The 16,469-nt window shown below is 42.3% G+C and overlaps 1 protein-coding gene across 1 annotated transcript in view; it reads left to right on the forward strand.

Moving 5' to 3' along the window:
* Window positions 1–263: 263 nt before the first annotated feature.
* Window positions 264–16,469, forward strand: part of LOC128700453 (dynein axonemal heavy chain 12-like) — a 112,580-nt gene continuing 96,374 nt past the window's right edge. The window contains exons 1-2 of the mRNA XM_070080373.1: window positions 264–515; window positions 7,441–7,653. Of these exons, the coding sequence (XP_069936474.1) occupies window positions 276–515; window positions 7,441–7,653 (453 nt within the window). The 5' untranslated portion in view covers window positions 264–275. The remainder of the gene's footprint in view (window positions 516–7,440; window positions 7,654–16,469) is intronic.

Below are 16,469 nucleotides of genomic sequence, written 5' to 3' on the forward strand. Positions count from 1 at the left end.
TAATAGAGTAATTACTAAGATGAGAGTCCATGAGGTTACCTTGATATACTTTCTGAAGTCACTCCTCCAGGAACAACACTTCCATAAATTATTTTTTAAGCTATTCAGAAAACTCTTTGTTTCTTTAACATGAATAAAAATTAAATGCTGCATTATGTATTAGAATATAAAGAAAAAATAATGAAAATGTAATGTTATGTTAGTTACATTGTACTATTCAATAATAATAATAATAATAATAATAATAATAATTCTAGGTTACATGGGCGGTGAAAATGATTATTGAAGAGGTTCTCGGGCCTCAGTTTGTAACTGCGTCTCCTGGCGATGTCAGTAGATATTTGGAGGCTCCTGTTAATGTGAAAACGTCATCTCATAGTCCGGGTGTTCCCCGGGCACCAGTACCCCTTCTGCTGGTGACTACTCCGGGTGTTGATGCCCTGCAGGACGTGATGTTGCTGGCTAGTCGCAAACCTGATGTTACCGTCACCAATGTATCTCTTGGTCAAGGACAGGTATAAAATGAAGTGTTCTTAGTGTGGCAACATAGTTGAGTTTGCAGAGGTTGAGTCGTACTGCTGTTTATAAAACAGCAGTACATGTGTTTAGTATTTACATGTTTAGTGTGATTTAACAATAAATGTAATTTAAATATAATACAAAATTATAGATATAAATGTAGAACATGTAATTTATAAAAATAACTAAAAAAATAGCTTCCTGAACATGAGAATCACTCATGTTGAAATATAACAGTCACAAACATCACTTTCTAACCTTCATATCTCTGTCAATTATAATCTCACTCTTGTCCTGTTACACTTCTAAAATCAAGGAGAGTATTTTTTACTTTTCTATTAAAAATTAAAAATTGCAAGCACTTAGGACCTTCAGTAATTTAATGAATAATACAATGAATAATACAAATGCTAGAATTATGAAGTGGGCTTAATGCATACAACCTTTCATTATTATCACATACCACATAAATGGACCCATATATGTGCTATATGGTACCCTTAATTTTGTATATAGCAGAGTAACTTATTTATCCAGAAGTTACTGTTTTAAATAAATGTACTATAACAAAGAGAACTTATGGGACCACAGTTTACTGTCACTCTTCCAGTGGCAATAATTGTAAGTACATTGGTGCCCTTAATAAATACAGATTATTTTTACAATACTTCACGTGTATTTGTTACCACTGTTGCAAGAGTGACAAAGTTACCCTTGATAGCTAGCCACAAAGTTACACTTGCTAGTCACAAAGTTATCTCTGATAGCTAACCACAAACTTACCCCTCATAGCTAGCCACAAAGTTACCTCTGCTAGTCATAAAGTTTCCCTTGACAGTTATCCTTGCTAACTAACCACAAAGTTATCCCTGCTAACTAACCACAAAGTTATCCCTGCTAACTAACCACAAAGTTATCCCTGCTAACTAACCACAAAGTTATCCCTGCTAACTAACCACAAAGTTATCCCTGCTAACTAACCACAAAGTTATCCCTGCTAACTAACCACAAAGTTATCCCTGCTAACTAACCACAAAGTTATCCCTGCTAACTAACCACAAAGTTATCCTTGCTAACTAACCACAAAGTTATCCCTGCTAACTAACCACAAAGTTATCCCTGCTAACTAACCACAAAGTTATCCCTGCTAACTAACCACAAAGTTATCCCTGCTAACTAACCATAAAGTTATCCCTGCTAACTAACCACAAAGTTATCCCTGCTAACTAACCACAAAGTTATCCCTGCTAACTAACCACAAAGCTATCCCTGCTAACTTACCACAAAGTTGTCCCTGCTAACTAACCACAAAGTTATCTCTGCTAACTAACCACAAAATTATTCCTGGTAACTAACCACAAAGTTATCCCTGCTAACTAACCATAAAGTTATCCCTACTAACTAACCTCAAAATTATCCCTGCCAACTATCCACAAAGTTATCCCTGCTAACTAACCACAAAGTTATCCCTGCTAACTAACCATAAAGTTATCCCTACTAACTAACCTCAAAATTATCCCTGCCAACTAACCACAAAGTTATCCCTGCTAACTAACCACAAAGCTATCCCTGCTAACTTACCACAAAGTTGTCCCTGCTAACTAACCACAAAGTTATCTCTGCTAACTAACCACAAAGTTATCTCTGCTAACTCATCACAAAGTTATGTCTGCTAACTAACCACAAAGTTATCCCTGTTAACTAACCAGAAAGTTATCCGTGCTAACTCATCACAAAGTTATCCCTGCTAACTCATCACATAGTTATCCCTGCTAACTAACCACAAAGTTATCTCTGCTAACTTACCACAAAGTTATCCCTGCTACCTAACCACAAAGTTATCTCTGTTAACTAACCACAAAGTTGTCCCTGCTACCTAACCACAAAGTTATCCCTGCTAACTAACCACAAAGTTATCCCTGCTTCCTAACCACACAGTTATCCCTGCTAACTAACCACAAAGTTATCCCTGCTAACTAACCACAAAGTTATCCCTGCTAACTAACCACAAAGTTATCCCTGCTAACTAACCATAAAGTTATCCCTGCTAACTAACCACAAAGTTATCCCTGCTAACTAACCACAAAGTTATCCCTGCTAACTAACCACAAAGTTATCCCTGCTAACTAACCATAAAGTTATCCCTGCTAACTAACCACAAAGTTATCCCTGCTAACTTACCACAAAGTTATCCCTGCTACCTAACCACAAAGTTATCCCTGCTAACTAACCACAAAGTTATCCCTGCTAACTAACCACAAAGTTGTCCCTGCTAACTAACCACAAAGTTATCCCTGCTTCCTAACCACAAAGTTATCCCTGCTAACTAACCACAAAGTTATCCCTGCTACCTAACCACAAAGTTATCCCTGCTAACTGACCACAAATTTATCCCTGCTACCTAACCACAAAGTTATCCCTGCTAACTAACCACAAAGTTATCCCTGCTAACTAACCACAAAGTTGTCCCTGCTAACTAACCACAAAGTTATCCCTGCTTCCTAACCACAAAGTTATCCCTGCTAACTAACCACAAAGTTATCCCTGCTAACTAACCACAAAGTTGTCCCTGCTAACTAACCACAAAGTTATCCCTGCTTCCTAACCACAAAGTTATCCCTGCTAACTAACCACAAAGTTATCCCTGCTACCTAACCACAAAGTTATCCCTGCTAACTAACCACAAAGTTATCCCTGCTACCTAACCACAAAGCTATCCCTGCTAACTCACCACAAAGTTATCCCTAATAATTAACCACAAAGTTATCCCTGCTACCTAACCACAAAGTTATCCCTGCTTCCTAACCACAAAGTTATCCCTGCTAACTAACCACAAAGTTATCCCTGCTACCTAACCACAAAGCTATCCCTGCTAACTCACCACAAAGTTATCCCTAATAATTAACCACAAAGTTATCCCTGCTACCTAACCACAAAGTTATCCCTGCTTCCTAACCACAAAGTTATCCCTGCTAACTAACCACAAAGTTATCCCTGCTACCTAACCACAAAATTATTCCTGCTAACTAACCACAAAGTTATCCCTGCTAACTAACCACAAAGTTATCCCTGCTAACTAACCACAAAGTTATCCCTGCTAACTAAACACAAAACAATAGTTACTCTTGGGAATGTATCAGTTAGGTTCATTTATGTGTGGAGTTATGCCAACTTCTTATTCATATATTTATATAATTTATTCTCATTGATACATGTGTCTTATCTATTTTTAAGTTACTTAAGTTTTTTTTTTTTTTTCAATTACACAACTTTTCTTTTTATTTCATTTACCTACTACTATTACCAAACAATTACTAGTGTGTATTCTTTCAAATTATGATTGTATGCAACATGAAACAAATGTTTTAAGATTATTTTTTGTTCGATTCCCTCAGCACCTTTTTTTAACACACCGACCGTCTCCCACCGAGATGGGTGACCCGAAAATAAAGAGAAAACACACAAATAACCCGCACATAAAAGAGAGAAGCTTACGACGACGTTTCGGTCCGACTTGGACCATTGACAAAGTCACACTAACAGAGGTGGAGCAGGACGGCTATATATAGGCAGGAAGAGGTGGTAGTAGTAGTAGTAGTAGTACAAGAATTGTATATAATACCGACAGGATGAAATTAAGACACATGCACAACGCCCGGGCATCCCCATCGTAGACGTTTCGCCATCCAGCCAGCCACTGGATGGCGAAACGTCCACAACAAAGACAACCAGACGCCGCACATGTGTCTTAATTTCAACAGTAGTTGTAGTAGAAGAAGAAGAGGTAGTAGTAGTGGTAGCAGAAGAAGTGGGAAATAAGGAAGACGAGCCAGTCAAATACAAAGGAAGGGGAGCACTGCAAGAGAGCTAGATACCCACAGAGGGAGAGCAAGCGCACAGAGGTGCGTGAAAGGGGAAGTGGTGAAATAAAATAAATGAAGAAGGAACAGAAACACGAGACAGGAGAGAGAAAGACAACCCAGAGGAGAAAAGGAGAGAGGAAAGGGGAAGAGGAAGAAGAAAAAGAAAAAGAAAAAGTGAGGATTCAGGTTAAGTCATGGGTGTTCTGAAGTTTGGAGCATTTTACAATGTAGTGGGAGAGGAAGTCATCTACAGAGACGAAGCCAGGGCTAAGGTTCATACAAGGAAAGTTGTGTATTAGAGAGGATTCAACTAGACGGCGACTGTTCGAGTTGGAAGTAGGGAAGACAGTTTTAGCAGAAGACCAGTCAATAGGATGGCTATGATCTCTGACGTGACAGAAAAGAGCATTGTTAGTGTCGGCAAGCCTAACACTATTTTTGTGCTCCCTAAGTCTAGTTGAATCCTCTCTAATACACAACTTTCCTTGTATGAACCTTAGCCCTGGCTTCGTCTCTGTAGATGACTTCCTCTCCCACTACATTGTAAAATGCTCCAAACTTCAGAACACCCATGACTTAATCTGAATCTTCACTTTTTCTTTTTCTTTTTCTTCTTCCTCTTCCCCTTTCCTCTCTCCTTTTCTCCTCTGGGTTGTCTTTCTCTCTCCTGTCTCGTGTTTCTGTTCCTTCTTCATTTATTTTATTTCACCACTTCCCCTTTCACGCACCTCTGTGCGCTTGCTCTCCCTCTGTGGGTATCTAGCTCTCTTGCAGTGCTCCCCTTCCTTTGTATTTGACTGGCTCGTCTTCCTTATTTCCCACTTCTTCTGCTACCACTACTACTACCTCTTCTTCTTCTACTACAACTACTGTTGAAATTAAGACACATGTGCGGCGTCTGGTTGTCTTTGTTGTGGACGTTTCGCCATCCAGTGGCTGGCTGGATGGCGAAACGTCTACGATGGGGATGCCCGGGCGTTGTGCATGTGTCTTAATTTCATCCTGTCGGTATTATATACAATTCTTGTACTACTACTACTACTACTACCACCTCTTCCTGCCTATATATAGCCGTCCTGCTCCACCTCTGTTAGTGTGACTTTGTCAATGGTCCAAGTCGGACCGAAACGTCGTCGTAAGCTTCTCTCTTTTATGTGCGGGTTATTTGTGTATTGTTCCAGTCACGGTATTGTGCCTTTTTGTTATTTATAAAGAGAAAACACACTCGTCGCCACTCACTTAATTTTTATGTTGCTAGAAATGTGTAGACATCACAATTCAAATGACTGTATACTTCCCACCTCCAGACCTGCAACACTCTTACCCATCCTTCAGGATGCAGATACTGTACTTCCCACCTCCAGACCTGCAACACTCTTACCCATCCTTCAGGATGCAGATACTGTACTTCCCACCTCCAGACCTGCAACACTCTTACCCATCCTTCAGGATGCAGATACTGTACTTCCCACCTCCAGACCTGCAACATTCTTACCCATCCTTCACGATGCAGATACTGTACTTCCCACCTCCAGACCTGCAACATTCTTACCCATCCTTCACGATGCAGATACTGTACTTCCCACCTCCAGACCTGCAACATTCTTACCCATCCTTCACGATGCAGATACTGTACTTCCCACCTCCAGACCTGCAACATTCTTACACATCCTTCACGATGCAGATACTGTACTTCCCACCTCCAGACCTGCAACATTCTTACCCATCCTTCACGATGCAGATACTGTACTTCCCACCTCCAGACCTGCAACATTCTTACCCATCCTTCACGATGCAGATACTGTACTTCCCACCTCCAGACCTGCAACATTCTTACCCATCCTTCACGATGCAGATACTGTACTTCCCACCTCCAGACCTGCAACATTCTTACCCATCCTTCACCATGCAGATACTGTACTTCCCACCTCCAGACCTGCAACATTCTTACCCATCCTTCACGATGCAGATACTGTACTTCCCACCTCCAGACCTGCAACATTCTTACCCATCCTTCACGATGCAGTTACTGTACTTCCCACCTCCAGACCTGCAACATTCTTACCCATCCTTCAGGATGCAGTTACTGTACTTTCCACCTCCAGACCTGCAACATTCTTACCCATCCTTCACGATGCAGATACTGTACTTCCCACCTCCAGACCTGCAACATTCTTACCCATCCTTCACGATGCAGTTACTGTACTTCCCACCTCCAGACCTGCAACATTCTTACCCATCCTTCACGATGCAGATACTCTACTTCCACCTCCAGACCTGCAACATTCTTACCCATCCTTCACGATGCAGATACTCTACTTCCACCTCCAGACCTGCAACATTCTTACCCATCCTTCACGATGCAGTTACTGTACTTCCCACCTCCAGACCTGCAACATTCTTACCCATCCTTCACGATGCAGATACTCTACTTCCACCTCCAGACCTGCAACATTCTTACCCATCCTTCACGATGCAGATACTCTACTTCCACCTCCAGACCTGCAACATTCTTACCCATCCTTCACGATGCAGATACTGTACTTCCCACCTCCAGACCTGCAACATTCTTACCCATCCTTCACGATGCAGTTACTGTACTTCCCACCTCCAGACCTGCAACATTCTTACCCATCCTTCAGGATGCAGATACTGTACTTCCCACCTCCAGACCTGCAACATTCTTACCCATCCTTCAGGATGCAGTTACTGTACTTCCACCTCCAAAACTGCAACAGTTTCATCCTTCCTTCAGAGGGCTGGCACTGTACTACATTTTTCCAGGACTCATGTCTTACTTATATCCTCTTTGTATATACCTGCCTACCACTTGTGCACCTCTTTGTTTATACCTGCCTACCACTTGTGCACCTCTTTGTTTATACCTGCCTACCACTTGTGCACCTCTTTGTTTATACCTGCCTACCACTTGTACACCTCTTTGTTTATACCTGCCAACCACTTGTGCACCTCTTTGTTTATACCTGCCTACCACTTGTACACCTCTTTCTTTATACCTGCCTACCACTTATAACCTCTTTGTTGTCTTGTTGTTCAGTCAGGTGTGGCCGAAGCAGCGGTGGGTGCTAGTACCCGTGAAGGCAGGTGGGTGGTACTGCAGAACCTACACCATGCTTTGGATTGGCTGCCAACACTTGCTAACATTATTACACGACTTTATAGTAGTAACGCTAGGAGCCTAACATCTACTGATACTACCGTCCTCAATCACAATTTCCGACTGATCCTCACCAGTGAGCCCACAGATGAGGTATGTATGATTCTTTTGTTTCTGTGGTGTACAGAAACTGCTCAGGGAGGTCTTACACTCCTGACATGTAAATATGAAACAGAATCCTGTTAAACGTTTTGCACTCTGGCAGAATGTTAGTAGACAGGAACCCATCTAGTGCGGTACTTTCATCTTGTCATATGTGAATCAGAAGCATGTTAAATGTTTTGCACTCTTGACAGTAGGTTGGTAGACAGAAGCCATCCGGTAGGCTGGTAGACAGTAAAGACTCAGGGATGTACTACCTCCTGTTTTATGGGGATGAAACAAGAGTCTTGGTAAACGTTTTGCACTCTGATAAATGTTTTGCAGTCTGGTATGTTTAGCACTGGTAAATACACAAATAACCCGCACATAAAAGAGAGAAGCTTACGACGACGTTTCGGTCCGAGTCGGACCGAAACGTCGTCGTAAGCTTCTCTCTTTTATGTGCGGGTTATTTGTGTATCGTTCCAGTCACGGTATTTTGCCTTTTTTTGTTATATATGGGCACTCTGGTAAATGTTTCCTTCCCGAGTAAATGTATTGCACTCTGCACATTTTTGCATCTCTCATTCAGGGAGATATTACCCTTCTGCCACGTGAGTGTGAAATAGATGCTGTTAAATATATTGTTCTCTTGCAGTCGTAGTAAACAGTAACTATCCAGATAGGTACTATCCTCCTCCCACTTGAGCATCAGAAAGCTGTTAAGTTTCTGGTGGTCGGTTGGTAGAAATAACACATGTAGAGAGGTGCTACCCTTTTGTCACATGAGTGATTAATGTTTTACACTCTAGTAGTTGGATGGTGAGCAGTAACCCTTCAAGGAAACATGTTAAAAATTTTGTACTCTGAGAGGATTGTTTTTTTCTCTTTCTGTCCCATGAACACATAAGATGAAAAGCAAATTATCATAATCAGGGGACATTGTTAAACTTATAGAGTAATACAGTGTAATTGGAAGAGTAGGCAGACAAGTTCGTTACAAGGAATACAAGCACAGGTCCACATTTTTGGAGCAAAATCCCATCATTCCTTGAGGAAAGATAAATGGTAAAATATTATAAACTTATGTACTAGTATTCATTATTTATCTGACATTTTTTTTTTCTAGAGAATTCAGCTCAGTGTCCCGGAAAAACATCAGAAATAAAGTTTGATAAATTTTATGGGATTAACTAGTGGGTTTTTCCCGTAGTCCTGCTGGATGATTTCAGACAAACAAGGAACTGATAGTGTACTAGTACTTTATTTTGAACAAAATTAGGTAGATAGTTCCATAAACAATCTTTTGTCTTACATTTACAAAATCTCAAAGTCTTCATTTGAGTCATACACAGAGATTTCAGTTGATGTCCTGTAGTTAACACATCTGCACTCGCTGCAAGCAGATGAACATCTTGAATGGCAGTCTGTTTTACACTCACAGTTGACCACCTTTAATGGTGGGGCTGGCAAGGTTGTAGTTATTGGTTGAAGTTGCTCCTGAACTTTACTCCACCTCAAGTTTCAGTATTCAATTGTTCATTGTTCATGCTCATCCTCTAGTGAACTTGGAGGTAGACTCGAGAAGTATGGAACAGGACAGCTGCTGATATTTCAGTCCACAGCGACCACTAAAGAGATAAAAGTGCACCTCACCAGCATTATGTATTTCTTCCATGGTGGACTTACTGCCAGAGGACTTCTGCCTGCTTCTTAAAAGTAGTCATTCAACTTCTTCAGATTTAAGCTGTGAAGGCTTACTCAGCCCTGTAACAACTTCAGACAGTATTACCCAGGCTGGCTCCTCCTCAGGAAAATTAGTGAATAGAAAAAGAAATAATAACAGACAAACATAAACACTTTATTATGTAGAAAATATAAAATATAAAACACTTAAATATGAAATATTAATCCTACATTAAAGAAAATGAAAAAGGAAAAATGTAAATGATAACTGAATTCAACGCTAATTTAACACTTGGGTGTCTGGTGTTGGTGACACTGTTGTTGAAATCGTAGCCGTTGCTGATGATGGGGGGGGGGTCGCAGGTGTAGGTGACCACCACTGGCTAGTTCTTCACAGATTAACGCCGAGAGTAGTATTCCGATGACAGGAAAGCAGGTTCTTTACCGCTGCAATGATGTGGGGTTACGTCCTGCAATTTCATACAGGTGCACAGGTAATTAGATCCAAAATGGAGAAGTCTCTGGACGTTAGTCCTTCTCCTGTTCTTCTCGTTGATTGACAGGTGACCCTCACTGTCATCCAAGAGTAGTGTTGGGAGCTGTGAGTCGAGTGATTTACTGTTTGACCAGGGGGAAGAGGGAGGGGAAGGGATAGCCGGAGCTAGACTGACCCTACGTTAACAAGCAGCCGGCAATCAAACTATCACTTTAGGGGTGGGGGAGAAAAGGCGGGAAAAACGGGAACGTGACTTACCCTACCTTAACTAGTAGCCGGTAATGAAACTATCACTTTCAGGGATGGGGAAGAAAGGCGGGAGCGTGACTTACCCTACCTTAACTAGTAGCCGGCAATGAAACTATCACTTTCAGGGAGGGGGAAGAAAGGCGGGAGCGTGACTTACCCTACCTTAACTAGTAGCCGGTAATGAAACTATTGTTACTATATTGCTACTCCTATCTATTGAACTTTTCCCTCACATAAGCCTTTTCCGATGTGAAAGATGTGTGATATGTGCTATCATATTGAAAGAGCAGAGGGTAGGACGTGATATCGTCATGATGACACAGCATAAGAAAGAGATCAGTGTCTTCTATGACTGTTTGGGCTTTATGAGCATTATATCAAACTGCTGTCTGTACACTTATCACATCTGCATCTCCAGGAGCATACAAGCACTTTCATCCTGCATATTCTAATTTCTCTCTCAGCTTGAAAACAAATTGGTGTTTAATTTGAAGCATTTTCCAAGAAGAGTTATTTCTTTGTTCTGATGGTGATGCTGCCATTGAAATAGACCTCTAGTCCAATTACACCCCTTGATCACCTGAGGTGTGTGTGACATTGTTGGTAGATGATCCTGCTGCATATCCATGAAATACAATGGTGCAATGGTCGAAATGTCTGCAGTCATATTCCACACACACATACATATATGGCATACAGAGTCATTTTTTGCATCTCTGGGCCAAGGTACTCAATGTAGTATGAGCCACCATCAGGTACATACTGCATTTCATTTCTAGTTGGACTAGAGGCGCCACTCTCGTTGCCTACAGGTTTCCACAACGCACCTGCAAGTACTGCCTTGTTTTCTTGTCTAAGTGTTCCTGAAAATCGAAAGCGTTAACTTGGGAAGTAGCACAAATCGTTTTTAAGGATGCTTGCTGTGATTTCAATAACATGTCCAGCAGTCTACAACCGCGCTTTGTTATCCATTGTTACTATTTATGCACTCTTCTTGAATACGTTCTCATCAGAGCCGGATTAAGATTTTGTAGGTCCCTGGGCTACAGGTACTGTGAGGCCCCCAGTGATATTTTTAAAAGGAAAAAAATAATCACGACAGTCAACAGTTCATCATATACGTGATGTAATAACATACTATAATTATAAACTTACAGCAGTAATTGTGAACACTTCTCACTTAATCTCTGGAGGCCCTCCAGCTGGCAGAGGCTCCTGGGTTGCAACGCTTAAAGCCCATGCCTTAATCCGGCCCTGGTACTCATAAGCATTAGTTCCCTTCCTTGACTGAAATATTATCATTCCAACAATCATTATCCTGTCAGTATTAACAGCATTTTCAGGAGTCACACCTGTTGCAATATATCTTGTGTTATATCTTGCAAAGAAATGGGATCTCTTCAGATACTCTAGAAGCTTTCTGGCATCTTTATCTCTCTTGTTTACCTTGGCGTGGGAGGCTTCGTTGTGCTGGTCACTTGTCACATAGTATATGCACCAGTGATTTCTTGCATTGCACCACTGACGTCAGAGCATGCTGAGTGGATAGAAACCATTGTGCAGGCTGGGACTCTGACTTACTCCTGCTCGAGTTAACCCTCCAGTGGTTTTCATGGCTCTCATGAGCACTTCCTCTATCACCGGATCTGATAACAATCAATCTTAATATCTATAACTAATGTGAGTAACATGTTGCCCAGACTCGAAGGCCATGAAGACATGTTATTCACAAGAGTGACAGATACTAAGATTTGGTGATAGAGCAAGTGGGAATGAGAGTCATGAACACCACTTGAGGGTTAACTCGAGCAGGAGTATGTCAGAGTCCAAGCCTGCACAGATGTGAAAAATTTAACATCTGGTATAAATAAATAAATTCTGGTTTAGCACATAGAATGTGTTCAGCTGCCAAAAAATATGGCAACATTTCCTGAATAGGTTCCAGCTGGAGCTTCCGTTTTAGCATTATTATTATAATCAAATAATAAAGTGCTAAACCAATAAAGGTCATGCAGTGCTGCAAGGCAGAAAATAGTGCCAAGGCTATAAACAGCTAGGTGGAGAGGTAAGGGTAGAAAAGGGCTGTAAGGGACGCTAGGGGATATGCATCAAAGTTTGTGTAGTAAAGCAGTTGCTGGCAAAAAATAAAAAGTGATCGTAAGTCAGAGGCAGGACTGTCTGCAAGAAGTGAAGATAAGGGAAGAGCAATAGGGTGGAGACGTCGTTGGAAGCAAATCCTGCGAGCTCGCTGGTAAACCAGACAATTCACAAGAAAGTGAAGAACTGAAATAGGGACCTGACAGAAATCACAGAGAGGAATAGGGTGTCGTTCCATGAAATAACCATGGGTAAGTCGAGTATGCCCAATTCAGAGACAGGAGGGCGCAGTCTCCCGGGAATGGAAACAGTGGCAAGAAGATAATCACAAACCTAAAATCAAACCTAAAATCGGTTTAATAGAGAGCAATTTGTTATGGTGCATGTTCGATCACCGTTGTTGCCAGCAGGAGAGAGACTATAAAATAATCCCGGAATGGAATACCTCTATAGGAAACCGGAAGGTCAAGTACCACTGACCACGTAGCAGCATCCACCCGTTCTTTTGCCCTGCACATCAGTGTGTCCAGGGACCCAACAAGAAACGATGTCTTCATTTTTACTAGTCACACAGAGCAACCAAAGCTGAATACGAAGGAAGAATGGATGAGGGGAATCAAATTGTTTAATGGCATGTAAAGTGCTGAAGGAATCTAAAATCATCACAAACACCAAAACACACATATGTGTAATATGGAGAAGTGCTTTGAGAATGGCATACAACTCGGTGGTAAAAATTCTAGCTGAGTCTAACAAATGACCACGGACAACATTGTCAGGGTATACCATCGCATATAAACAGCGACGGCATGCGCATGCAACCGGAAGTGATCAAGAAAAAGAGAGCAAGAAGTAGGCATAGGTGAGAGAGATTTGGCGCATGGTAGTAGGGAAGAACAGACACGATCAGTCAGAACCTCCCAAGGGGGAAGGGAAAAGGCAGACGCTATATAGACATACGAGGAAGGCAACTGGGAGAAGACAGGAGTGAGTGAAGATGAAGGGAATACCGTCAAAGTAAGCAGGGGCACCGAACAAATAACGGGCTTCTACTAACGTCTCAGACCAGCCTTTATGTAGAAGGAACACGAAGGCAATGAGCATCACGACGATCGGCATAAAGATTTTCAATGGGATGAACTAAAGGCTCCAAGGCATAAATGTTGACCCTGATGATGAAGGAGATCTGACTTAGAAAGAGTTGCAGGAGAAACCGTGTAATAGACTTGGTCGCCATAATCCAGCTTGGACAAGACTTGGGTGGAGTGCAAACAGAGTAGAGTCTGGCGATGTACTCCCCATGAACGATGCACAAGACTTTTAAGAAGAATCAGCCGACCATTGCAAGCTGCGTTTGAATAGGAAATGTGAGGTTTCCATGTCAACCGGCGGTCAAACAGAAGGTCATGTAACTTGACCATACAAGTGAGCCATGTAGATACAATGAAATATCTGGGATAAGAGGACGTCTAGTGAATGTAATCAAATGGGTTTTCGTACTAGAAAATTTAAAACCATGAGAAGTGGCCCAAAGGGAAACACGGCCAATCGTATCTTGAAGGGAGGCCGCTACCAGGAGATAGTCAGCACCTGCATAAGCTATAGCGATGTCGTCCACATAGAGTGATGAGCAAATATGCAATGGAAGAATGGAAGGTAGGTCATTTATAGCCAAGAGAAAAAGGATAGTACTAGGGATACAATCTTGTGGGACCTCCTCGGCCTGAGCAAAGTCTGAGGAAAGCGAGGAGCCAACATGGACATGAAAAGGCCTTTCATATATGAAAGCAGCTAGGAGGGTAGGTAGAATATAGCAAAGGCCTAAGGAGTGGGCCTTGGCTAAGATTTTAAATATCCATGTGGTGTCATATGCCTTCTCGAGGTCAAAAAAGACTGCTAGGATGGAGTGTTTATTAGGAAAGGCATTTCACGCATATGTATCTAAGTGGAGAAAGTGGTCCAAAGTAGAGTGGCCCTTGTGAAAGCCATACTGGCGAAGTGAAAGACTATTGTGAGTCTCTAAATACCATATCAGACGGTTATTCATCAATCGTTCAATCACTGTGCAGACTACACTGGTCAGAGGAATAGGACGATAGTGAGAGTTATCAAGCCCCCAGGTGCCTGGTTTGTAAAACAGAAGTACAATGGCAGATTTCCATTGTTGAGGGAGAACTCCTCACATCCAAACAAGATTGAAAAGAGGCAAAAGGACTGTAATAGCTGTAAAATGGCTGTAAAATGCAGATGCTGTAGCATGCGGATATGAATATTATCGGGCCCAGCTGCCGATGACTGGCAAGCGGAAAGTGTGAACCCTAGCTCTAAGAGAGTAAAAGGTTCATTATGTGGCTCCATCCCATTAGAAGAGAAATCCAAGGACAATTGCTCTCTGGAAGACTTAGAAGCGAGAAACGAGGGACAGATGTGAAGCCCTTGGGAGACACGGACAAGACAGTACCCAATTTCCATGGCAACCTCAAGAGGTTCTGCAACACTAACACCCTCAAAACGGGAGCTGGGTCCAGAGCGTACTTGCTGCACAACTTCTGTACCTTCTTCGAAATAGCATACATAGGGGAAATCGACATAACAGTAAAAAGTAGTCTTGCCAACAAGTGCGTTTAGCATTGTACATGACTCTGCGAGTGAGTGCTCTCTTCAAATACAAAAAACGTTTTGTGGTCTGATTATATCAATAACAGCCCAATACAATATGCTTCAAGCGCACTGCATGGGCACACGCAGGAGACCACCAAGGCATACATGTCTGAGAATGCCTGCCTGAGGTTTGAATAGTAGAAAGTGATGCTGCAGTCAAAACCAAGATCGAAAACTGGTGCACAAGCTCATCAATAGAGGACGAAGAAGAGTCCTCACAAAAAAAAGGTAATATGAGAGTATAAGCCCCAATTTGCTCATTCAAATTGCCAACGAGGGCTACGAGGCAGTTGGGAATACATAGTAGAAGTAAGAATAATAGGAAAATGATCACTGCCTTACAAATCCGGGAGAGCAGACCAATCGTAATCAAGGGCAATTCACGAGGAACAGTTAGAAAGGTCAATGCAAGAGAGAGACTGAGTGCCAGAGTCAAATTGGGGGGGGGGGAGCACCCGAATTTAAAACATGAAGATGAGTAGCATGAAGATCTCCAACTGATCATCACGAGAGTCACAGTGGGACCCTCCCCAAAAATGATGATGAACATGAAAATCACCTAACGATACGATGGGCAGTGGCAGAGAAGAGATAAAGAATGCAGCATCCGAGATACAGAATGCTTGGGAAAGGGAGAGATATAGACAGCAAACTCTATACCACCTGTGCAGATAAATAGGGGCTGCTGTATAATGTAGCTTGAGAATAAAAAAAGACCTGTTGAAGCTGTAAACTAACACACACAAGATGCACACTCTTTTAAAAGTTTCGTCATGAAAGGGATCAGAAGAATGCAACAGCACATAGCCCGAAACGGGATGGATAACTGCTGAATGAGCCTTAGGCTCTTGTAACCCAACACATACTGGGGAAAACTAGGAAAGCAACACCTGGAGCTTTCCCCTATTACCCCTGAGGCCATGAATGTTCCATTGTAAATAAGTCATTATTCACAAAGATAGGTATTCCAACAATGAGAAGCGATCAAATCTATAGGCTGCTGGCTAGTACTGCCAACAGTGTAGATGCAGCATGGAATCCATGCCATACCCTACCCTTCACACCAGTAAACCAGAGCTCCGGGATACCAACCTCACATATACCAAGCCACCTCGGCAGACAAAAGAGAGGGTTTACCTGGAGAGGGTTTCAGGGGTCAACACCCCCGTGGCCTGGTCGGAGACCAGAGTGGTCGAAAACCTGCCACAAAGCACACCTCCTTCGGCTGCCACCTCCCAGAGCCAACAGGCAACCTCTGGAGATATACCCGTCATCTGCAGGACACCCCACCCCTTCTGTTGGAAATCTGAGAAGGGACCATGGCACCCCCAGATTCCCCGGCAAATTACACCACACCCGAGGAACCTCACAGATAGAGATGAACCCTGGCACACTTCCCCATCTAGAAACTGTAATGCCAGAGGGGAGGACCCGAGAGGCTACAAATGGGACAGAGAAAAGAGAGGGGTAATGAAAGGGATGGTTTTTCTTGCTCTTGCCTTTCCTGAATCTTACGAAGACTACCTTCCAACTCACGTCTTCTGCAGAAATTCCTTCTCTTATCAACTGGTCATAAATCTTATATCCTCACTCAGGTCTTCATTGACTTATGCAACTTCCGAATCACTGGCAAGATTTT

The sequence above is a fragment of the Cherax quadricarinatus genome, unplaced genomic scaffold, assembly GCF_038502225.1.
Source record: "Cherax quadricarinatus isolate ZL_2023a unplaced genomic scaffold, ASM3850222v1 Contig363, whole genome shotgun sequence".
In the NCBI taxonomy this organism is placed as follows: Eukaryota; Metazoa; Arthropoda; class Malacostraca; order Decapoda; family Parastacidae; genus Cherax; species Cherax quadricarinatus.